We start from the raw sequence: 25,471 nt of genomic DNA, 5'->3' as shown, positions 1-25,471 counted from the left end.
AATACAGATAAGAAAAACTGGACTTAGGTAGGTAGGTTCTTAACTAGGTAAGTAAAACCAGAAATATTTCACACCTATTATGAAAAATGAAGACTACCTTTGAGCCATCTTTCCCTTGTGCACCATCTTCTCCTGGAGATCCTGGTTCACCCTAATTTTGAGAAGAAATAAAACAAAGTTACTGCCACTTCCCAAATATCTGAAGGAGCTCTCTTTGTTGGGACAGAGTTGCCTGTGAAGAACTTGTGCTGTTTACCATTACATGCATTTTTGAACTGAAATCAGATTTTTGTAGACAGATTTTTTGTTGCTGGGATTTTTTTTTTTGTCTTCATTAGAACGTAAGAATGGCCATAATGGGTCAGACCAACGGTCCATCTATCCCAGTATCCTGTGTTCTGACAGTGGCAGGTACCAGATGCTTCAGAAGGAATGAACAGAGCAGGGCAATAACTAAGTGATCCACCCTATCATCCGGTCTCAGCTTCTTGCAGTCAGAAGTTTAGGGACATCCAGAGCATGGGGTGACGTCCCTGACCTTCTTGGCTATTAGCCATTGATGGACTTATGCTCCACGAAATTATTTAATTCTTTTTTGAACCCAGTTATACTTTTGATCTTCACAACATCCCCTGGCAAGTAGTTCCCCAGGTTGACTGTGTGTTGTGTGAAGAACTTCCTTTATGTCTGTTTTAAACCCACTGCCTATTAATTTAATTGCTTGATCCCTAGTTCTTGTGTTATATAACGGGGTAAATAACACTTCTTTATTCACTTTCTCCATCCCATTCATGATTTTATAGACCTATCATATCCCCCTTAGTCTTCTACTTTCTAAGCTGCGCAGTCCCAATCCTGTTCTCTATCTCCTTGTATGGAAGCTGTTCCGTATTTCTAATAATTTTTGTTACCCTTCTCTGTACTTTTTCAAATTCTAATAGTTTTTTTGAGATGGGGCAACCAGAACTGCATGCAATATTCCAGGTGTAGGTGTACCATGGATTTATATAGTGGGTTTATAATATTTTCTGTCTTATTGTCTATTCCTTTCCCTAATGGTTCCTAATATTGTGCTTTTTTGACTGCCACTGCCCATTCAGCAGATGTTTTCAGAGAACTAGCCACAATGACTCCAAGATCTCTTTCTTGAGTGGTAACAACTAATTCAGTTGTTCATTACCTTAGGGCAGTGGTCCCCAACCTTTTTCGTCTGGTGGGCATCAGACGATGAGTCACGGAGGACCATGGCGGCGGACAAGCATCCCCCGAAATGCCGCTGACAAGCAGCGTCATCCAGAGGCGGCATTTCAGCGGCGATGCCTCTGGATGACGCTGGTTCTCAGCGGCATTTCAGCGGATGCTCGTCCGCTGGTGAGTACGCGGGTGCACTTAGATGCCCCGGCGGGCGCCATGGCACCCATGGGCACCGCGTTGGGGACCCCTGCCTTAGGGAATAAAACTCAGAGGCCTGTAAATATGAAATGCAGTAAGGTCTAGGTCAGGACTCCTACAGTTACAACACTCTGAAATTTCAGATTCAAATATTTGAAATTATGAAATTTATGATTTTTAAAATCTTATGACCATGAAATTAACCGAAATGGACCATGAATTTGGTAGGTCCCCATTAATGGCTCATATATATCACTCAAGATCAGCACTGTCCATGAAAAAATCATCATTTACCAACAGTTACAACACCAAGGTATTTTAGGTTCTGCAATATTTGTCTTTATTAGGGTCTGATCCTGAGAGAAACTGAGCACTCATAACTTTGCTTTCACAGCAAATTGCAGGTGTACTGCACCATAGGAAATAACTTTGTGGTATCTGTAATACAGTGGTGTGATAAGTGTTGACTTTTTAATGCTGAGTTTATTTTTCTCCAAGGATTAGCAGAATCTTGGAACCTACTTCAATTAGGATTCTCTAAAGGAAGAAAAGTGGGTGTTGAGGAATTGATGGAATGTACACTTACATTCTAAAGCTGAAGTTAGAAAGGGTCTTGCTTTATTCTTGTCAAAACTTTCTAGAGAAAATAATTTCAAACCAACCCGATAACTTTCTTTGACAGGGTAACAAGCCTTGTGGATAGGGGAGGAGTGGTAGATGTGGTATATCTTCACTTTAATAAAGCTTTTAATACTGTCTCGCATGACCTTCTCATAAACAAACTAGGGAAATGCAACCTAGATGGAACTACTATAAGGTGGATGCAAAAGCGGTTGGAAAACCGTTCCCAAAGAGTAGTTATCAGTGTTTCTCAGTCATGCTGGAAGGGCATAACGAGTGGGATCCAGCACGGATCAGTTCTGGATCCGGTTCTGTTCAATATCTTCATCAATGATTTAGATAATGGCATAGTGAGTACAGGTATAGTTTTCAGATGATACCAAGCTGGGAGGGGTTGCAAGTGCTTTGGAGGATAGGATTAAAATTCAAAATGATCTGGACAAACTGGAGAAATGGTCTGAAGTAAACAGGATGAAATTCAATAAGGGCAAATGCAAAGTATTCCACTTAGGAAGGAACAATCAGTTGCACACATACAAAATGGGAAATGACTGCCTAGGAAGGAGTACTGTGGAAAGGGATCTGGGGGTCATAGTGGATCACAAGCTAAATGAGTCAACAGTGTAACACTGTTGCAAAAAAAGCGAATATCCTTCTGGGATGTATTAGCAGGAGTGTTGTAAGCAAGACATGAGAAGTCATTCTTCTACTGTACTCTGCGCTGATTAGGCCTCAACTGGAGTATTGTGTCCAGTTCTGGATGCCACATTTCAGGAAGGATGTGGACAAATTGGAGAGAATCCAGAGAAGAGCGACAAAAATGATGAAAGGTCTAGAAAACATGACCTCTGAGGGAAGACTGAAAAAATTGGGGTTGTTTAGTCTGGAAAAGAGAAGACTGAGGGGGGGACATAACAGTTTTCAAGTACATAAAAGGTTGTTACAAGGAGGAGAGAGAAAAATTGTTTTTCTTAATCTCTGTGGATAGGACAAGAAGCAATGGGCTTAAATTGCAGCAAGGGCGGTTTAGGTTGGACATTAGGAAAAACTTCCTAACTGTCAAGGTGGTTAAGCACTGGAACAAATTGCCTAGAGAGGTTGTGGAATCTCCATCATTGGAGATTTTTAAGAGCAGGTTGGACAAACACCTGTCAGGGATGGTCTAGATAATACTTAGTCCTGCCATGAGTGCAGGGGACTGGACTAGATGACCTCTCAAGGTCCCTTCTAGTACTATGATTATCATAGTCAAAGAATTTTTACAAACATTCAACACCCCTCAAAAGTTGGTAAGCTCAAGCTGATGGGGAAGCTGAGGCGCAGACAGGTTAAGTGACTTGGCAAGTGTGTCAATATCAGAGCTAGGCTTAGAACTCAGGAGTTCCTGTCTCCCAATCCTTTGCTTAGACCACCTCACTCTCAGTGACACCAGATACTACATGGATATATTTTAAAAAATCCAATCTTTACTCATTTTAATTAAAATGCTTAGAGAAAATCATGTACTTAACCTTATTGTTATTTCCACAAATTAAACCCACTCTCACATATTTTAGTATTATAATTTATGCTTTTTTTAATTAACCTGTTACAGTGTTGCCAATATTATTTTTAAACGGATAAAAGACATTTTATTCAATTTCTCTCACAGAGAGGTAATTAGACTTGACATTTCTGAAATTCAAAACACTGTCCTTTTTGGAAATAAAATAATATTTTTCACCCACCCTTAAACCTTGTTCTCCTGTTTCTCCAGCACTGCCAGCAGGTCCGATGTCTCCCTGGAATATGCAATATGAAAATTAAACTATTGAACTGCTGGGAACAAATTGTCTCTAATGAGAATTACTGATGATGTTGAGTATTCTTTGACATTTTCTTTATTATTGCTTAATTGCCTGATAAGCTAAATCAACAGAGACTTGATTTCCTTTTACTTAATTCAGCGAAGAATTTATGCAACATAGATGAAAACAATCCCACCATCTACCTTTGCACCTGGTTCTCCTTGCAGGCCAGGCTCTCCCTCAGGGCCAGGAGGTCCCTATATGGTACAGAAGCTACTGTTACACATTATCACCAAGAATGGTTTCATAGCTATCAGATAAAACAGTAAAGATCCAAACACAAAAACTGTGATGCACAAGGACAGCTACATGACTGAAAAACAAAAGCAAGTTGTGTTCTTTGGCCTAGCCTGAGATATGCAGTATTAAGGGAGAATGCAGTGTGGTAGAGGTTCAGGAATACACCACAGACTCAACAGAATCATTAATCCCGTATCTTTCATAATGAAACACATGTAGGATAAGCACAACTCTGCATTTTGCAACCTTGTTCCCAGACCCCGACTTACAATTCCAGCAGTTTTTAAACCACTAGCCAAATGCATGCTTAGAAGGATCTATGTGTAGGTCCACAACCTACAGAGTTATTGGCACCTGCTTGTTTCTTTCAGAGTTTAAATTTTAATAGTAATACAAATAATAATAACACAAAATAGATCAGAAGGGCATGGTCATGGGTGTTTGGCAAAGAGCATTTCTTTTGAATGAGCCAAATGTAATTATTTGTGAATGAGCTCACGCCTCAGCTACTCCATTGCAAATGTGATTAATAGCTCCTCTCATGTTTCTTTCAAAGAGATATTAATAAAACCAAAACCAACCCCCCCAAACAGGACCACAAGCAAAAGTAGAGAACTGCATGCAGCTGCTTTTTCATCCATCACTGGCAAGGGACATAATGACTTACAGAGTAGTTATCCGTGGTTTGCTGTGAAACTGGGATGCTGTATTTTGTGGGGTCTCGCAGTGGCCTGTCCTGGGTGCACTACTATTCACTAATTTTCACTAATGACTTAGAGAATGGAGTGGAGAGTATACTGATAAAACTTGTGGGGACAGCCAGCTGAGAGGGATTACAAGCTCTTTGGAGGGCAGAATTAGAATTCAAAATGACCTTGATAAATTGGAAAGTTGGTCTGAAATCTAAAAGAGGAAATTCAATAAAGACAAGTGCAAAGTACTACACTTAGAAAAGAAAAATCAAATGCACAAATACAAAATGGGGAATAACTGGCTAGGCAACAGTACTGAATCACAAATTGATTATGAGCCAATAATGTGACAGTTGCAAAAAAGTCGTTATCTTTCTGGGGCGTATTAACAGGAGTATGATGTGTAAGACACAGAAAGTAACAGTTCCACTGTACTCAGCACTGGTGAGGCCTCAGCTGGAGTGCTATGATCAGTTTTGGGCGCCATATTTTATGACATGGACAATGTGAGAGAGGCTAGAGGAGAGCAACAAAAAAGGTTTAGAAAACCTGATCTGTGAGGGAAAGTGAAAAAAACTCTGCATATTTAGAATTGAGAAAAGATGACTAAGGGGGCCTTGATAACGGTCTTCAAATATATTAACGGCTGTTATAATGAGGATGCTGTTCAGTTGTTCTCCATGTTCACTGGAGGTTGGAGAAGAAGTAATGGGCTTAATCTGCAGTGAGGGAGATTTAGTTTAGATATTCTGAAAAGCTTTCTAACTATACCTCTACGTCGATATAACGCTGTCCTCGGGAGCCAAAAAATCTTAGCGTGTTATAGGTGAAACCGCGTTATATCGAACTTGCTTTGATCCCCCGGAGTGCGCAGCCCTGCCCCCCCCCCCCCCGGAGCACTGCTTTACCGCGTTATATCCGAATTCGTGTTATATTGGGTTGCGTTATATCGGGGTGGAGGTGTATAAGGATACTTAAGCACTTGGAACAGGTTACCAAGGGAGGATGTGGCATCCCTGTTATTGGAGGTTTTAAAGAACAGGTTAGACGAACATCTGTCAGGGATGATCTAGATGTACCTGGTCCTGCCTCAGCATGGGGGGGATGGACTAAATGACTTCTTGGAGTCCCTTTCAGCCCTTAAGATTCTAGTTGCAAACCTCCAGCCCTGGATAGGTGTAAACTAACTAACTGCAAAGGGAATGGTGTTGCTTCTGGAAAAGTGCTGCACTCAATAAATGTACCATTGTCCTTCCAGATGAAGATACCCCCTGAGATCAGGTTTGCAGAAGCCACTGGCATCATTACATCCTTTTTTTCTTTCAAATTATTGTTTGCAACAGCCATAAGCAAGGGAGAATCCCTTAATTACACATGATATTCAAGTTCACTGTAGGTAACTAAATATAGTTTTTGAATACGTTATTAAGGTACATTCTGTGGCTTAAGTTTCTGTTGGAATTTATTATAAATAAATAAAGACAAAGCATAAAAAACTCACCTCAAAACCCATTTCTCCTGCAGGGCCAGCATCACCTTTTTGTCCTCTTGGGCCCTAGCATTAAACAAAATCTTCTGTATATATAATTCAGTTATATTTAGGCAATACATAATATTAACTGTATAATATAATACACTATATGAATGTATTATGTTTAACTGCCAGCTGGCATAATCAAGTATATCTTATTTTGCTTCATCATTGTGTTTCCTTCCAAATTCTGTGACTGATGTTAGTCCTTGTAAGGGCACACTGTTACCAGCAGTGAAGACTTCATTGCCTCTCTTGACATAGAAGGACAGCACTGGTCTCTTCTCTTGAACCAGAAGTAAATTCTAATCTAAACTATATTCTTCTCTTGATTAATGGAGACTTTGTTTAATTAAGACTTATTTAATACTTCGTCTGGTTTGTTTTGCAGAAATGCCTACAGTCTGCTATGGAATTAACTGAAAACAACTACTGTATGTTTCATTTTATGGATTTAACAATGTTTACACAGGACAGTCATTGAGGTGTAAGGGACTGCAGACTGGAGCCTTTTTGGCAGTTTCAGTAAGTAACTATGCTATGAAGCAGTGTTCTTGTAAGCCAATATACTGTAAGTAAAGACACTGTAACATCTAAGGGATGCATTTCTAAAGCAGTGTGCGTGATCTATGTGTACAAGTCCGGTTATCCATATTCTGTAACAGTGAGATTTGTGTCCCTAACTTTCAATTAGAGTTAGCTTCTACAAAAAGAACAGGAGTACTTGTGGCACCTTAGAGACTAACAAATTTATTAGAGCATAAGATTTTGTGGGCTACAGCCCACTTCTTTGGATGCATATAGAGTGGAACATATATTGAGGAGATATATATACACACATACAGAGAGCATGAACAGGTGGGAGTTGTCTTACCAACTCTGAGAGGCCAATTAAGTAAGAGAAAAAAACTTTTGAAGTGATAATCAAGATAGCCCAGTACAGACAGTTTGATAAGAAGTGAGAGAATACTTACAAGGGGAGATAGATTCAATGTTTGTAATGGCTCAGCCATTCCCAGTCCTCATTCAATCCTGAGTTGATTGTATCTAATTTGCAAAAGAATTAATGGACACAAATCTGACATCAGGAATAATAATACTCAAAAACCAGTGGGAGAACACTTTAACCTGTCTGGCCATTCAATGACAGACCTGCGGGTGGCCATCTTACAACAGAAAAACTTCAAAAACAGACTCCAAGGAGAGACTGCTGAGCTGGAATTGATATGCAAACTAGACATAATCAACTCAGGATTGAATAAGGACTGGGAATGGCTGAGCCATTACAAACATTGAATCTATCTCCCCTTGTAAGTATTCTCCCACTTCTTATCAAACTGTCTGTACTGGGCTAGCTTGATTATCACTTCAAAAGTTTTTTTCTCTTACTTAATTGGCCTCTCAGAGTTGGTAAGACAACTCCCACCTGTTCATGCTCTCTGTATGTGTGTATATATATCTCCTCAATATATGTTCCACTCTATATGCATCCGAAGAAGTGGGCTGTAGCCCACGAAAGCTTATGCTCTAATAAATTTGTTAGTCTCTAAGGTGCCACAAGTACTCCTGTTCTTTTTCAGATACAGACTAACGCGGCTGCTACTCTGAAACCTGTCAGTTAGGTTCTAGACAGCTAAGAACTCCACCTCTTGGCCCCCGCTCTATAACAGGACAAACCAAAACCCTGGATGTAGCCATCCCCGATCTCTGGGGACATTTGAATCAGATCCAGACCTGAACACTGTGGTCTGGACCCGTCTGTGTTTTAAAGAAACCTCTTCAATGCTAAAGTAAACAAGATTTTTGGTGCTACATCTATATGTGCAATATAAGCCTTCCAAGCAGCTAATTTCCCTGTACACCTTCTCAGGACATGGATTGTGCATGTGGTCTTCTTGTTCCTGTTGACTTGCTAATATTAATTAAAGCAGCCTCTTCCTCTTTTCCGGCACTGGAGCTAATTAGATATTGCTGGGAAGATTTCAACGGGGTATCCCTACATTGCTCAGCGACGTCATTTAAGTACAATCAACAACTAAGAACTGCAATGAATACACCATTAGGGATCTATCCAGGCTGAACCAGGATTGCTTTGGTTTTGGCTTGCAGCACCTCTGTAGTCTTCCTCAGCTTTACTGTCATAAAGCTTGAGTCTGATTTAGGAGCCAAATATCTCCACACTATTCCCACGGAGCTCAGACTTCTGGCTTGGCAATATACCTCTCCCCCATGACTCCTGTGGAACACCAGAAGCCAAACAAATCCAGGAACATTTTGAATAATGCTGAGACCGCTTTCAATTCTAATCAAAAGACAGTTTGTAACCAATTACTGTACTAACAGATGTCTGACACATTGGTGAAATGAATCATTTACTTTACATCAAACTAAATTAAATTGCTAAATAAACTTAACAGTTTAAGGATTTTTCTCTAAAAATATTTCCTTGCTTTTTGCAGAGAAGCCAGTGACAAGGACTCTGAATCTACCTTACACGCACCAACCAACTGACTGAGGAAGATGGCAAACTGCTTGGATAAATCCTCAGAAAAAACATTTTATTTTGCAATATCCTGTGTCATTTACTTAGCCCTCTTTGAAACTATACACACAATTTCCCAACCAAATCCACTTAAATGTCTGACATAACATGCAAATAGTTAGCTCCTGGACACAATGGAGACTTTTCTTACTTGCTGCATTTCACTCATAGATGCTACAATGATCAGCAGAGTAGAAATGTAGATTGACTAAAGCAGAGTAGGTGTCTTTAGATTACATCAGTGTGCTTGCTGGCCCATATATAAACATGAAAATCAGGCTCCTGCTGACAGTGTAGTGGGAGGATGAACACACATACTATGATTTAGAATTTGTAAGGCTCTCAAATACCACAGATTGGAGCAAAGTATAAACTGCCTAGGCTGGTAGGCGAGTTAGACTAGATTAGATTAGATGAAAGACACACAATGAAGGGGATCCAAACTAATAATAATAAACATTAGAATATACAACGCTTAGTGGAGATTTTCTATAAAGTGAAATATATTTGTTTTTATAAGCTAGCTATCTACTTCTAGCAGGAAGTGAGTTAGAATATGCAGATTAAAATGTATCAAAGGAAATTTACTTAAATAATTTATCTTAGGCTGTCAGACTTTTCCACTGTTTTCGCTCAAATAATTATGTAATGACCACCTGAAGGAATCCATGTCATTCTATGGATTTATAGGCATCAGTTCAGCACTTAAAAGAATACAGTACACTGTAAATCTTAAGATTATATCAAGAATGTACTTCTATGCCATTTTCTACAAGAAGTAATTTTTTCATAGGCAACAAAAATAAAATATAAAAAGTCATTTGACAAGTTATTATGTTTTGCTAAATAAAATGGCAGCCTTATAGCGAGTCCCACCACGAAAACACACACTACTACATTATAGTTATAAACTTGCGACTTGGCTTTAGAGTTGTTGATATAACAGCATTCTTGCCGTGTTTATACCTTCCAGCCCATTGTATATAGTTACTGACTCTCTATATGGTCTTTTGTTATAGTATTAGCCACATAAAAGTGTGTGGGGCTTTGTAATAATAAAAATAAGAACAGCAAACCATTCAGGAAAAGAATGCCTGAGGTTTATTAAAACAGACTCTTTTTTGTTATAGCAGTAACCTGCCAAGTATATGCGGTTCCAGAATAACTAGCATAAAACTTGGCTGAAAATAACAAGGAAACCATCAATGTCTACATTTAAAGTTCTATTTACATACTACGTCATATAGTATGTCTGTCTCTAAGCAGTGTGAAGCCACATAATATAATGGAGCAGATTCTGCCACTGTTACTCATGTTGAGCTACCCAAAGAAAGGGCTGCAGAATCTGTTCCAAAGTAGTTTTGGCGCAGTTTCCAAAAGTAGTGAGAGTTCCAAACCTTGATAGAGTGGAAGTCGAGTTATCAGGGAATTAAGTACAATATACAAAAAGCCTTATCAGGAAAGTATGGTGATCAACTTACTGGCTCTCCCACAGGGCCTCTGTCACCCGTGTTTCCAGGAGGTCCGGGCAAGCCCTAAGAGAAACAAAACGAATAGGAAAAAGATCTGTTTCAAATTCTGTAAAAAGCCACTTCCTTCCCACTTCTGTACACCCAGCAACTCCCTCAAATCATCGCTCTAGAAATGTGCTTAGCCTTCTCCAATGTGATCTGTGTTATTACGTCAGCTCTTGTGATTCGTGAGTGAGCTGACGCCTGCTTGTGCTTCATTTACTTAGGGGTGGCTGGTTTGCTGATTTGTCATTTAAAATCTTAACAGACTCCTGCGGTTCACACGTGACCTAACAACAGTGTTAAGGGACTCTTTGTCCCTCAAACAGTATATGTGGGATTAATTGGACAAGTCTCAGGCTTTACACCATAGCAACACAGGCAAGTTCTGCTCAACTGTTTCACAGAACCCCATTTCCATCCATGAAGAGGAGATATAGAAGCACAATGGCAACCTTTAACACTCTGCAATAACGTTACTTGTTCCTACAGACAATCTTTCTTCAACCTAAAGGTGTTTTGCTCTATTTGTTCCTTTGGTATAAACCCCAGAGTCTGTGAAGAAATGAAACACAGAGCTCTCAACTATACATTATTTTTTGTCTGTCACAGATCACTTTGGATTTAAATAGAGAGTTGCTCAGCGACTGAAGAGAGGTGGGGCAAGGTATCTTCCTTGCCATTATTTTCCTTCTCTTATTGAGGGATGCCATTTCTTCAGTGTGTTTTCTATATGACTTCTCTACTTGTCAGCAACCAATGTGGTTTCATACTCCTTCCAAGTGAATGGTGTGAGGTGGTACACATATTACTCTGTGGAACAACTGACAGGGGGCAGCAAACTTCCAAATTCTCTAGACGAACAGGCAAAGCTATGAAGTGGCCCTGATTAAAATGGCAACCAACATTATTAGTCTTAAGTACAGCATTGCATTGGTAATATGATTGGTATTATTCTCTTGCCTTTGTTTTCCTTACTTCTTTTCTATTAGCTCCCCACTCTTGAAAAGCCACTATAGTGTGACTGGTCTGTTAAACATATTACTATAGGAAAATGTGTGATTTTCACAGGAGGTTGAGCTTTGTTCTTGGTATACAGTTCAAAGGAAAGATGTCCTAACATAGAGTCCAGTTATGTTTATGATATATACATTTTATCCCTGCAATGATCACATAACTCTACGGTAAAAGGTATAATAGTAACATTTCTTCTATACCATAGCAGCTGTCTCCTCTAAAAATGGCAATAAAACTACTCCAATGTGCATGGCAACTTCTAGCTGTCTCCCACAATTACGCAATTGTGATTTCTTCTGCTGCAATGTTCTTTTAAATTACATCCTATAGACAGTGTCTCACCTGAAAGATTACATTTCTAATAATAGACAGGATTACTGGGTTTCATTCCCGTATCTGCCACTGTTTGACCTTGAGCATGTCACTCTACCATCTGTGCCTTAGTTTACCCATCTGTAAAACTCAGATATAATGCCACAGAGGAATTCTGATGCTTTGTAAATTGATGTTACTTATATGCCTTAAGATCCTCAGATGAAAGGTTCTATACAAAGTAAATGCAAACCATTATTCTCAGACCTCAATGACTGGTATAAAGAAAATAATTTCCCTTGCATTTGAGTGTGAAGCAAGGTTTTGTTTTGTTTTTTGTAGCAGGGCTATAAGTTTTCAGTACTTACTGGCACTCCTGAATCACCCCTTTCTCCAGGGTTTCCAGCCTTGCCCTGGTCAAATAAAATTATTAAAAGAGAATGCTGATGTCAGATAAATTCCAAATCAATGTCAGGCAAAAATTCCTAGTGTAGGTATTAGTGCCTAATGCCCAGAACATCTCTGATACTTACAATAAGTCCATGAACACCTTTTTTCCCTGGATCACCTCTTTCTCCCTGACAAATAACAAATGATGAATGAGTTCAGTACGAATTTACTAGATTTGCCACACAGAAAACTACACATGTGGAAAAAGAAAATTACCATGGGCCAAATTGTGCCATCATTTACACCAGTATAAATGTAGAGTAACTTCACTTAAATTGATGCATCTACTATGGATTAACTCCAGTGTGAATGAGACCAGAATTCAGATCCACATGTCTACTATATACATAAAAATAAGAACCTCAATGAAACAGAAAATTGTGAGTCCCTAACTGGATTAATAGCAAACTCAAAACTATTTCATAGTGCCCTTTACTCCCCCCCCACCCTCTTTTCTTTTCCATCAGTCAAGGCTGTGTGCTGTATAAGCATCCTCTGCAGTATTGAACAAAACAAATAAATAATTACCTTAATACCTTGTGTCCCTTGTTCTCCTGGAGGACCATCTAGACCCCTTGGCCCCTGAAAATTAAACAAGTGATTTTTGGTTTTAATTATAAACTACTGTCAGTAACTACTCTAGAGATTTAACAGAAAGATACCACATCAGCTTTACAATTGAATGGAAAACTACCCATTCTCTTAGCATGGAGCTCTGAAATTCCACATGATGAAAAGCACTTTTTATTTTGTTAAATATGAAATAAAGCATCAACTATTATAAAATCAGTTTCCAGCTTGCTGTAATATGAGTCTAAAAAGAATGTCTTCACTGTTTAATATTTAAACAAGATGTTTAACCTGCTTGAAGGCAAACTCTATTTCTATGCTCCCAATTTGCATGTGCAGACAAAACCTGCATTTGCAAGTATAACTGATTATTTGGATGTTCACATTTGGTCATGTTATCAGCTGAATGTGCAAAAATTGGTCTGGGACTGAACATCTGGCCTTTAAAATTTAGATAGTACAGTTCTTCTGATGTTAAACCAATATAAAGCCAAATAGAAACGGTAAACTATTTTTCAGCAGGGGCTTACATATTGCTAGATTAACTAAAGTCTCTTGAAAACTGAGATTTTGTAATACCAACATATGAACAAAGTATAACTTACAGTATTACACTGTATATTGCATTACAATTCATATCTGTAAAATGGGAATAATGATATTTACCTCCCTTGTAAAGCACTTTGAGATGTATAGATGAAAAGTGCTGTATAAGACCTAAGTACTATTATTATTATATATTAGCAAATGTTTAAAGTCAAAATATTCAGAAGTGTTTGTTTAAAATTAGGCATCTGAGTCCATAAGTAGGCATCTAAATCAAAGCAACCAAAAGTAGCTAATGACCAAAATGGTAGGGGATATCTCATTCATACTGACAACGGAGGATGTTTTTATGATTCTAAACATTAGAACCATTTGGATATTGACAATAAATTTAAGACAACTTAATACAGATATAGAACAAGTAAATCATGACACCAGATCTTCATCAGCATTTAAACAGGTTTCAGAGTAACAGCCGTGTTAGTCTGTATCCGCAAAAAGAAGAACAGGAGTACTTGTGGTACCTTAGAGACTAACAAATTTATTAGAGCATAAGCTTTCGTGGACTACAGCCCACTTATGCACTTATGCATCCGAAGAAGTGGGCTGTAGTCCACGAAAGCTTATGCTCTAATAAATTTGTTAGTCTCTAAGGTGCCACAAGTACTCCTGTTCTTCTATCAGCATTTAAGGACTTGATGAATTATGCTCTTCAGATATGGTCAGAACAGTATTATTTCAGGATGTTTTATTTAACAACGTGGATACAGTTTTCTTAAAAGCAAAATAAGATCTGCAATATCATACAGCAAAGTGAACTGAGGTGTACAGAAGAAAATGGTTTGTAGTTTCAAGTGCATAGAACATGGCTGAGTAACACTTCTACATAGTTTAAAGTTTCCTACATCGTTGGCCAGCTGTTCTTCAGATCGCATGCTACATTGTTCCATCTAGACGGTCATGCAGGATTTCTACATAGTCATGAGAGCGATATTATACACAGTATTTCTCTAGTTGGTAATTACAAGAACTCAGATGAAAGCATGTTGTGTAAGACTCAAGACTGCGAACAACATGCCGCAGCTGCAAGCAATGTCTAAGTGTTGTTCTCAGTCTTCACACTTGTATTTGCTTAGGGGAGAACAGTTGGAAGACCCTCTCCTTGGCTACCTGGGACCTGGCTGTTCTCAGAAGAGCACTATGTTTAGCTGGTTTTGCCTGGCTCACTTTCTCTCTAAAACATGTCTGACTCACATACGTTCCTCTTGCATCACAGAATTCTGTTTGATCAGACTTGGATTTAATAATATAAATCAAGGGCTAGATCAGGAGGTTGTGAGGTCCTGGGGGGGTCATGAGCTGTCAGCCTCCACCCCAAACCCCGCTTTGCTTCCAGCATTTATAATGGTGTTAAATATATAAAAAGGTGTTTTAATTTATAAGAGGGGTCACACTCAGCGACTTGCTATGTGAAAGGGGTCACCAGTACAAAAGTTTGAGAACCACTGGGCTAGATCTTGACAGGTGCGGTGCATCCATCTCTCTGACACTTGAGAGAGTGACAGGTGATCAGTGACTCGGGAATTGAATATGTTCAGAATCATGCAGGATGGGGCTCCTAAACTGCACACCTTATGAGAAAAGGGATATTCCTGCACTACCATTTCTGGCAGGAAAATGAAAATCAGTGAGAAAGGTAAGTTGGCTAAAGTTTTCGAAACCCCACTAGTTTTTGGCACAGGTTTCGGGAGCAGTTCTTGTATCATTCCAACTACCTATCCTGCCCATATCTAATAAACAACTGAGCATAGAATGATGTGTAATGCACCAAACAAATCACTCAGTAGGTTGTATGTAACTTGAACTCTGATTCTGGGACCAACTTTGCTTCCGCTGAAGTCACTGACGAAGCTCATTAAATATTGCAGGGCTGGGCGCAAAACCAGCTGTAGTATGTACTTATCATGGAAGGCGATTAGATACCATGGTGATAAAAACCTAGACAGACCGGTAGTTATTTTGAGGCTTGTTGCTGCAGGCATTGAAGACCCCCATCTTTCACTGAAATCAGGCATCCCAGGAGTGGCCCTCATTTTGCACACTGCAAGTAGAACAACAACAACAGAAATACCTCTGTGCCAGAAAGAACATGCTCACTTCTTCTCCTACCTTCTTTCCAAAGCCACACAGTTCACAGCAGGAGCGCCACCAGCTTTTTTGCCACCGTAGGCGGCAGAAGGTCCCGCCCCCAAAATGCCGCCCCTGACAGAGGCGGCGGAAGGTCCCGCGCCCGAAATACTGATGACGACCGCCGGCCACTGTGGTCACCGCCCCCCAAATGTTAGTACCCTAGGCGACTGCCTAGGTCACCTAATGGGTTGCGCCAGCCCTGGCTCACAGAAATGAACAACAAAAGGAAGCATTGTCTGAAATATATGGTTTTTCATCAACTAGGAAAATCTAATCTCTAAAATTTTCCTACTTAAAAACACAAATCCACTGGGAATAATGTATGTTTTCTAAACTGTTATGAAGAGCGAAGGAACAGAGAATGTGGAAGTAAGTTTCAAAGGAAAATGGGAGTAAAAGGGTGAACAAAAGTACACATTTCCTTGCCGAAAAAAGGCCTGATCCAAAGCAGACTGAAGACAATGGAGAGGCTCCCACTGATTTCAATAAGTTTTGGATCAGACCCAAAGATTCCCTGATTTTAAAAGGGAGCTTGGCCTACATAAGAGTACATGATTGGACTCCATGTGAGATTATACAACTTTTTAATCCTGATTATTACATTATTATTCAGTGTAATTTAGAAGAAAGAAAAACAACTTCATCTAATTAGACTCAGCAGAATGTCTGATTATTGCCTCTACTTTCTCTATCACTGTCTGAGTTCTAGTCTAACATTCTTTGATTCCTAACAGCCTGTACACCCCACAACAAAATGTTCCATACATTTCTACAGGAGAAGAAAAATAATCCCACCAAAAACTCCTAGGATGCCCATAAGAAGATAATTTATCATTTTAATGAAGGAACTACAAAAACAAAAGCTAAATTAATCCCAACTCTGGGATTCCCAATGCATCATCCTGAGTGTCTATTTTTCACATTGTAAGCTCTTCTTCACCTTTGGTTTTGCATAGCACCAAGCACATTCTTACAGCTATTCAAATAAATGGTACTTGTTATAGAGAACTCTCAACTAAAAGTCATGTACATTCCTAAGTGTTATTACAAAACCCATGTATCTACTTACACAATATTCATAATGGGGGGTGGGATAGCTCAGTGGTTTGAGCATTGGCCTGCTAAACCTAGGGTTGTGAGTTCAATCCTTGAGGGGGCCACCTAGGGATCTGGGGCAAAATCAGTACTTGGTCCTGCTAGTGAAGGCAGGGGGCTGGACTCAATGACCTTTCAAGGTTCCTTCCAGTTTTAGGAGATAGGATATCTCCATTAATTTATTTATTTATTCCTCTCCCCAATGTGTAAAGCAGTCTTAGTTCCATATTATCTTATCTGAATTGCTTGATCATGTCATCTAATACTCATACTGCATGAAAACTTGCTTGCAATTAATATATAGGGCAGGCTGGGTAGACTTCCTGGAAATCCTCATTTGTCTGTTTTATGTGATAGTAGTACCAGGTGGTACTCAGACTTTTCTAAGGGAGAGCAGAAGAAGGAGACACATTAGTGATGGAGAATTCCAGAGAGGACAAGTAGACAGGTCAGTAAGATAAAGAAGGGTTGGAAGTTGAAGGGAGAGTCAAGAATGCATCACACAAGGAAGCAGTCAAATAAGCAAGAGAAGACACTGGAAAGGGGGAAAATCAGAATACTAAGCAGAGTAGTTGCAGAATGTAGAGAAACTAAATAGGGAGGGTGAATGATCTGGGGTACGTCATGCACACATTGAATTTTTGCTGGACATAGAGCCACCACTGTTTTAAGTGAAGTTGACTTCAGTTGTCTATTCATTAGGAAGAACTTAACAATTGCTTCAGTCATGACTAATCAAATGACAGCTAATCAAAATAAAACTCGGGGGCAAGAACTAGAAGCCAAGGACTAGGTTTTGGAACAATGTAATTTAATTATAAAATGAAAACAAAATAAAGGAAATGAATATGATGTCCAGTGATACTAGATATTGTATTAACCTCTTGTCTGCCACAGGCAAAGAATATGAATCCAAAGAAAGGGCAGTTGTATATTCTATCAAAAGCAGAGCATCATTCCTATAAATACTACTGTTTGACTCATTATTGGCACAGTTAAACTTGATTAAATAGAATTAGTATCATTCCCTACAGTAGCTAGTGCAGAATGAAATACACACAATTTGGCTGCAGTTATTTAATATAGGCTGCATATTGTATGAGTCTATGAACTGCAGAGTTGGGCAATACAGCTGTCAAGTGATCACTACTGCTTTTTTTCTTTGGCATAGGTTCAGCTTTATTTTGAGGACGGAATATATTATCATGCATGTTTATGATGATTTAATCATAATTAACCAAGGAATATTTGCCTGACAAAACAAATAAATAAATCAATAAACAGCACTCATTCTCACCCTTTCTCCTAAACATAGGAAAAAGAGTGAACACAGCATACTCTGTTCCCCCCCCCACAAGTTTAATATGCAAGAACAATGGAAAGTTATATTAGTTTTAAAACCTCTTGCCTTGAACAATTAAGGATACACACTTACATTCACCCCTTAGTAACATATCACAGAGCCTGTCTGATTTTTGTCCACGTGCACATAGATCACACATTCTCCCTTGCTCTTAATTCAGTACCATGCAGAATATACTGAACCCATCTCAACGACTTGTCAGTCGTCTTCTTACCATTCCCTGCCATGCAAAAGCTATCATGTTTATACAGCTAGTATATCATCTTTAATTTGCAAGGACACATCCTTATTAAACATAGGCAAAGAATGCTAACAGTGAAAATTCCCCCCTGATTTCAATGAGAGTTTTGCCCATGCAAGGACATCAGAAGTTGGTCCATAATGTATATTTTATCATTACCAAATAAAAAGGAGACTGGTTATATTAGCAGAAAGAGCAGAGGTTATAGTAAGAACAAAAAGAAGCTCTGGCACCTCATGTTTTAGGTTATGTCTACACTAGAGCGGGAAGGTGTACATTCCAGCTCCAGGAGACATATCTGCACTAGCTCTAGGGTGCTAAACATAGAAGTGGAGCTGCAGTGGCACAAACAGTTGGAGGACTTGGCTGCTCTGAGTACAATCCTGTCTGAGACCACAGGTACACTCGGGGTGGCTATGCTTCTATTTTTACCATGCTAGCTAGTGTAGCTATGGCTCCTTGAGCTGGAAGTTCTACCACCTGCTCTACTGTAGACATACTCTGAGATTTCTATTGCATAAATTAGCTTGCATCATGGTAGTATGGTACTAACTGCTCTCCTGACTGATATCTGGGTACGAGTGATCCGGCACAGCAGCTAGCAGGAAGAACAGCTCCATTACTGTAAGCAGGGCCTTTTTATACTTCCAGTAACACCTCTCCTGAGTTCATACAAGCTCTCAGGTTCACCCACCTTAAGAAGAGTAACCCTATTGACTCCCCTCCTCAAGTACAATTATCCCCACCTCACCAAGTATCAATGTGTCCTACCCCAGAGGAGCCACCAGCGTGGCAACCTCTATATTCCCTTGTCACAAGTGCAACATTTAAAGAATAAAACATGGGTTGCTGCAGGACTAGAACCAACAGTTCCCATGCTACAGCTGCTGTTCCTATCTCTGGCCTCTCCACCGTTGGCAGGTGACTTGCCCCTCCACAATGACTTTAGCTGGGATGACTTTAGCAAAGTCTTAAGCATGAAATGGTGAAATACTGTAGAAGCTAGATGAGATGCTTACTTGGTAAACTGCACACCAAATGGCACAGCAAAGAGAGAATGAAGGAACAACTGCTCTTTTCTTCAGCTAGTCAGAATTCCCCCATGTACGGAAGACTGCATAGCTGGATAGTCTTAACAAAATTGGACTGCTGGGTAGCTTAAATGCTAAATGGCTGCTCAGGGGTTAATGGTATAAAGCCATTTCATTGTGTAACAATGCAGCAATAGCTGGTCACCGCTATTAAAACTTCCTATAAATTCCAGCTGTGAAGATGTGATCCGTTCTTTTATTTATACACAAAGGAGAATTTTCATATGCTCTTATTTAATTTTTGCATGCAACTTGCTGTATGTGCCCTTTTAAATCCTGCCACACACAGCTCAGTGTTCCGATACAGCTTTCATTTAATCCAAAGGTGACATCTTCAGTTTTAAGTGGTCTCTATATATTTTTCATACATTAATCCTATATTGGGCCCGATCCTGCAGTCTAGAATACAGGCAAAATTCCTATTGGCTTCAATGGGGAGGTTAGCTTGAACAAAGACTGCAGCCCTGGGATCATTTTGTAACAAGTTCTAATGAAGCTACTTTTAACAGTGCAGTGTCCTGCTTCTCCCAACTTCTGGAGCCTTTTTCCAGTGGGGAAAGGCTCTGGTAGGGAGGCAATAGGGAAAGGCTCCAGCACTCCCTGCTGCCAAGCCTTTCCCCATTGCCTCCCCTGGGCAGAGCCTTTCACTGACATGTGCAGCTACATGCTGCAGTGTGAATGCAGCCTGTTTTTCGCTGTGGTTTGTTGCTCTACATACCATTCATGTTGCTGCAAGTCGTGTTTCATTAGTACTTCCCACAGTTCACTTGATGATTTTCTGAGCTAAATTACGTATGACTGTTTTCACATGTAAATTTATCTAACCAGTTCTGAACATTCCTAGGTGTTGTGGTTTTAGGAGGATTTTAAAGATTATTCATTGTTTAGTTAAAAGGTATACTATTATTGTTAAATCAACAAATACATCTCCAAATTGTAACATTTTATTTCCTCAACCTTTTAAATTGCATCTACAAAGTAATATTTTAGAAGGCCAAATCCATTGTTATTAATGAAGTAGGAATGCAAGCACACTATTTTCATAGGATTATAGCAATTCTCTTTGGTGGGATTTGAAGATGCTTTTGTCCGTGAGCAGTTGAAGTTTTAAGTTAATTTCTTAATCCTGCAACCCTAACTCAGACAAATCTTCCACTTAAATAGGAGTTTTATTTGAGTTAGACCAGCAGAATCAGACCTATAATGTACCAGATTTAGAAAGTCCATCACAATCTCATGGTTTTATGTGTAGAAGAACTATACAGGAACATCTAATGTTAGCACAGGCACTTAGGGCTAATATAGACACTTTTAGATGAAAAGTGGATATGCGTACATGTTTCAACTCAGCTTCACATATTTGATCAAGTGTAAAAGACTGGGATAAGTTATTCTGTATATCTCATCCTAAAGAAAAGAAAACATTGACGTGGCATTTCCAGTTAGAAGCAGCTTCATAATAAGGTTTATTATTACCCTAGTTCCTAACTTTTAGCAGAGATTATACATTTTATATGCAGTATTTCACAAATGGTTCATATGTATTGTACTAGCAGAACAGAAGCAAATTACAACAGATTATTTTGAAGAGGAAACCATAATTGAAGGGAGAAGAACATTATAGGCAAGATATTAACTTTCTCTAATGAAAAAGTAGTATATTCTTAGTACTATATAAAGTATATTTCAAATATATTGGAAATAAATATAAAATAACACTTTTTTCTAAATATCTTATGTAACATTGTATAAGGCAGTAATAATAATGAAAGAAAAATTTAAAAGAATATATAGGTCACATACTTTTATGATGCAAAACAAGTTTACTAAACTTAATCTTCTGTATAGGACCCTAGCGTTAGGACATATATGTAAGCTTCTTAAGTATTTATCTTTATCCAACAAAAGTTAAAAATCCTCCAGCCTTATAATATTTGTAGATTAAAGTATATGGACATTTTCATTTTCATCAAAAAACTATATATTGAAATGTCTTTTTTAAAAGAAGGAAATGATGCAACAGATATTTAACTGTATGAAGGACTATTTTTATTTCCAGTTCCTGGTACAAAAAAGTATTTGACAGAAAAGTATTCAAGAATTTTGGCAAAAGAGACCATTAAGAATTTGTTTTAAGTGTTCTCTTCCAAGTAAGATGATACCCTACTTTTCATCTCATAAAAGACCCAGTTTTGTAAGGCATCAAGTGCCCCCTGGTTCAAAACATTAAATTAAATCTAAGGTGATGAGTGCTCAGGCCAACAAGAATAAGTAATTAACTAGCATTCTACGAGGAAGAGTTCACATAGATCATGTATCAAATCATCACATTATCTTACAGCTTAATTGCTCTCTTTGAAACTGTTTAACTCAATGGAAAAACTCCCATTGACTCAAATGGGCTTTGGATCAGTTCACTGTGCACAAGGAAAAAAATACAAGTTTTCACATTTTGCTGATAAAATAGGGAACATGCAAATAGTCTAAACTGAGTTTTATGGTGCAGGAATATGATGATATTAGGTGTCATGTATAGCTTTATTTTTCCTCCCCTAAAATTATACAGTAGGAATTGTAATTTTCCTTCACTGGTATTAGAAGGCATTGAAAGAATGCTGATAAAGAAAATTTTTAGTCTATAAAACACAGAAACACAGTCCATCAGCAAGGATGAAGGTTTGCATTAATATATGTCTGTAAGCAGAGATGGGTAAAGTAAACAAGCAATAATTTTGATTCTGATCCTGCTTCCAATTGAAGTCAATGGCAAAACTCAAACTTACTTCAATGGGAGCAGAACTGGAACTTGGACTTATTTCTTACTAGAAGCACATGTCTTGTGTGTCATATTTCAGTTAAAATGCCTTGAATCGATATTGATGATCGATATTCTATAACCTAGCAGAGAGTTCAAAAGAAGCAACTGGAGGTGATTTAGAAACTAGATTCCTTTTAAGTCATGTGCTCATCATTTCTTTAGGTAAAATATAATAACAATTCTACTTACTCTTCGTCCTTTAGCTCCTTGTGGTCCTGGAGGTCCTCTTGCCCCTGAAGGACCCTAAGTATTACATCAACTCATTATTTAATATCCTCTACAGAAATACCTCCAGAAGTGACTAGAGGTCTATATAAATTCTTATAGTAGTTCACAATAGGCTGAAAAAAAATCAAGCATTCTCTCTTTCTAAAAGCTCAGAATCAACCAAATTACTTCAGTACAACTTGTCCAATAAAATATGCTTAGTATTGGCTTTGTGCCATTAGTATTGGCTTTGCGCCGGGTAAGAAATAATGTGGACTGTGCCTTTCTCTAGTGGCTATTCACATAAATGATAAGAACCTACTACTGTGACCAGGTCCTTTGGCTCAAATGGTAGAAACTTGTGTTTTAGGGTGCTACAAGACTCATTTGCTATCCCTGCTGGTGACCCACGGTGGAGAGTGTAACACAAGCAAATCAGGAAGATTCCATTTGTTTTTGATTAATAGTAAATACATCATTCATACAATTAATGGATTTTAATTAAATATCAGCAAAATAAAATTAAAATGGCTACACTTTAAATCAGCCTTAAAAAATTCTACTTGTCTACTTGCTCTGGGTAAGTAAAAAATATATGTAAAGGCAGGTGAACAGTATTTGTGCCTGGGCTGGTATATTTTCATGACAGTTCTGCAAATAGCCTTAACAGTAACAGAATAAAAGAGTGATTTTTAAACAGAGTGCATTTTATGTTAAATCAAAATGTTGGTCTATACTTACAGGCAATCCTTGTGGCCCTAAAGGCCCAAAGCCCCCTGGAGGTCCTGCATAGCCCTAAAATAGAAAAGGGATCGAATAATTTTTATCTTCATTTGCTGAACTCAAAATTGCAATTTTGGCAGGTAATGGCATTTAAAATAATCCCCCCCAAAGCTGATTATATCATCTTCAGAGTATTTGAAAGAAGCAATCCACTCTCCAAGGTCACAAGATATGAATGTGCACCAACTCAAAAGAGCTTTTATGAACAAAATCAGATTTTCAAATTTCTAAAACAGGCAAAAGATTTCCATCCCATCCCAAAGATAATCCAGTCTGGCAACTCTGATTTGGGGAGTGCCTAGGACACAGCAAAATTATAGTTCTGCTGGATATATGTTGCCAGAGCCCAAAACAGAAAAACTTGATAGTGCCACAATCCAGAACTGTATACATACATTTCAAAGAAGTCATTTAAATTTGGGATGTGTCCCAAACCCAAAGAACTTGCTTACCATCCATTATCCTCCAACCAGGACTGAGTGAAGTGGTGTGAACAGGTGGTCATGGTAGACAAGTGTCAGTGGTATTTTGTGGGAACAAGACTGGCGAGGAAAAATTATTTTGCAGGCCCACACAAGATTGTGAACTCCAGCTCTGGTCCACAATGTCATGGCATGTTGCATTTACTCCAAACACTTACCACCTGGCATAGCACTTTCTACCATGACTTTAGTGGAACTACTCACAGTAGTATGCACTATGGCTGATAGTAAAGTGTTAACAGGATTGTGTCCTATACTAATAAATCCTCGTTTATTCAGTTCCTGGCAGATCTGTTCCTGAGTGTAAAGTGGCAGATAGAAGGTGAACCCAGTCAAGACAGATTTAATGTTGGTAGGAAGCATGAAGTGCGTCAAAGAATATCATCTCCTTTTAGGGTGACCAGACGTCCCGATTTTATCGGGACTGTCCCGATATTTGCTTGTTTGTCCCACGTCCCGACCAACGTGCGGTCGGGACACTGGACAAACAAGCAATTTTGCCCTCCTGGAAGGGCTCTTGCACCCCCCCCGACTCCGCCCCCTCCATCCCCCATTGGCTCCCTCCCCAAATCCCTGCCCTGGCCCAGCCTCTTCCCCATGCATGTGGCACTCCTCCCCGCTCCCAGGCTTGCTGCTGTAATGGCGGGGCAAGCCTGGAGGGAGGGGGTGGTGGCCGGCTTTCAGTTCCTGGAGCTGGTGAGTAGGGGCACTGGGCGGGCAAGGGGGGCTGGCAAGGGGGCTGCTCCCCCAGGAGGTAGAGGGGGGGCTCCGGACCCCAGCAGCGGCGGGGGAGAGCGGCTCGGGGCCGCATGAGTGGCCATGTAAAGTTTATAAGCTTAGATGGGACCCCGTCCGGCTCCCCGCCCCACACCAGCATGTCGCGCCGGCCGCCACAGGCCAGGTAAGGAGCTGAGTCACCCTCTCCCCCATCGTCCTGGCTCCTCAGCTGAGCCCCCCCATCACCCTCCTGGAGGAGCAGCCCCCTTGCCAGCTCCCCTTGCCCGCCCGGTGCCCCTACTCACAAGCCGCAGGAACTGGAAGCCGGCCACCACCCCCTTCCTCCAGGCTTGTCCCGCCATTACAGCAGCAAGCCTGGGAGGGAGGAGGAATGCCGCTCAGCTGAGGAGCCGGGGGGAGGAGGGACTCGGTTCCTTATCTGGCCTGTGGCAGCCGGTGGGACATGCTGACACGGGGCGGGGACGCTACCCCCCTACAGGGCAGAGCGAGGAGCCGACCGGGGTCCCCCCCCCGAGCCAATAAACTTTATGTGCCCACTTGCACGGCCCTGAGCTGCTCTCCCCCGCCGCTGCCAGGGTCCGGAGCCCCGCACCTCTCGCTCCAGCAGCTCCTTCCCCGTGGGGTGGCGGGACGTGCCGCATGTGCCCTGGCGGGAGAGGGGGGAAGGGGCAGCAGCCACGGCGTGGCCGGCACCTGCAAAACAGCTTTTTTTTTGCTCTCCCCCCCCCCCGCGCGTCCCGATATCCCCCCTTCTCCCCCCCCCCCCGCGTCCCGATATTTCCCATCAGTGATCTGGTCACCCTATCTCCTTTCTACAGACTGGTAAACTGATCTGGAGCCTAGGGGTCCGTTCAGACTCTTCTCTGCTAATACACACCTAAAGAGCAACTGCTGCAAAAAAATGTCCATTTTCTATTTGCAGTTGGCCAGAAAACATCACACCCTATCAGTCTCAGGCCTAGTGATCTGTGCGTTTGTGATTTCCAGCTTGACTACTGCAATTCACTACATCTAGGAATGAAGACATACACCCTGAAAAACCTGGTACCAAATGCATCACCCTACTAGGTCAATCGATACAAAATACATCAGCCCACCCACACATCACCCCAGGGCTCTACTCTGTGCACTGGCTTCCTTACTGAATAAAAAGAGCTAGCTTCAAGGGCCCCGGTCTTGCTATTCAAATCCA

At 40.1% G+C, this 25,471-nt stretch overlaps 1 protein-coding gene across 3 annotated transcripts in view; it reads right to left on the bottom strand.

Annotated features, from left to right (window-relative positions):
- The window catches only part of COL24A1 (collagen type XXIV alpha 1 chain), a 234,046-nt gene that overhangs the window by 57,025 nt on the left and 151,550 nt on the right, over window positions 1-25,471 (bottom strand). For all 3 annotated transcript variants that reach the window (XM_054036762.1, XM_054036763.1, XM_054036765.1), the window contains exons 27-36: window positions 23,018-23,071; window positions 22,259-22,312; window positions 12,684-12,737; window positions 12,239-12,283; window positions 12,074-12,118; window positions 10,347-10,400; window positions 6,294-6,347; window positions 4,004-4,057; window positions 3,741-3,794; window positions 98-151 (exon numbers count right to left, since the gene is read on the bottom strand). In XM_054036762.1, the coding sequence (XP_053892737.1) occupies window positions 98-151; window positions 3,741-3,794; window positions 4,004-4,057; window positions 6,294-6,347; window positions 10,347-10,400; window positions 12,074-12,118; window positions 12,239-12,283; window positions 12,684-12,737; window positions 22,259-22,312; window positions 23,018-23,071 (522 nt within the window). The remainder of the gene's footprint in view (window positions 1-97; window positions 152-3,740; window positions 3,795-4,003; window positions 4,058-6,293; window positions 6,348-10,346; window positions 10,401-12,073; window positions 12,119-12,238; window positions 12,284-12,683; window positions 12,738-22,258; window positions 22,313-23,017; window positions 23,072-25,471) is intronic.

This window comes from Malaclemys terrapin, chromosome 8, assembly GCF_027887155.1.
Source record: "Malaclemys terrapin pileata isolate rMalTer1 chromosome 8, rMalTer1.hap1, whole genome shotgun sequence".
Classification (NCBI taxonomy): domain Eukaryota; kingdom Metazoa; phylum Chordata; order Testudines; family Emydidae; genus Malaclemys; species Malaclemys terrapin.
This window is presented reverse-complemented; position numbering and strand designations above follow the sequence as displayed.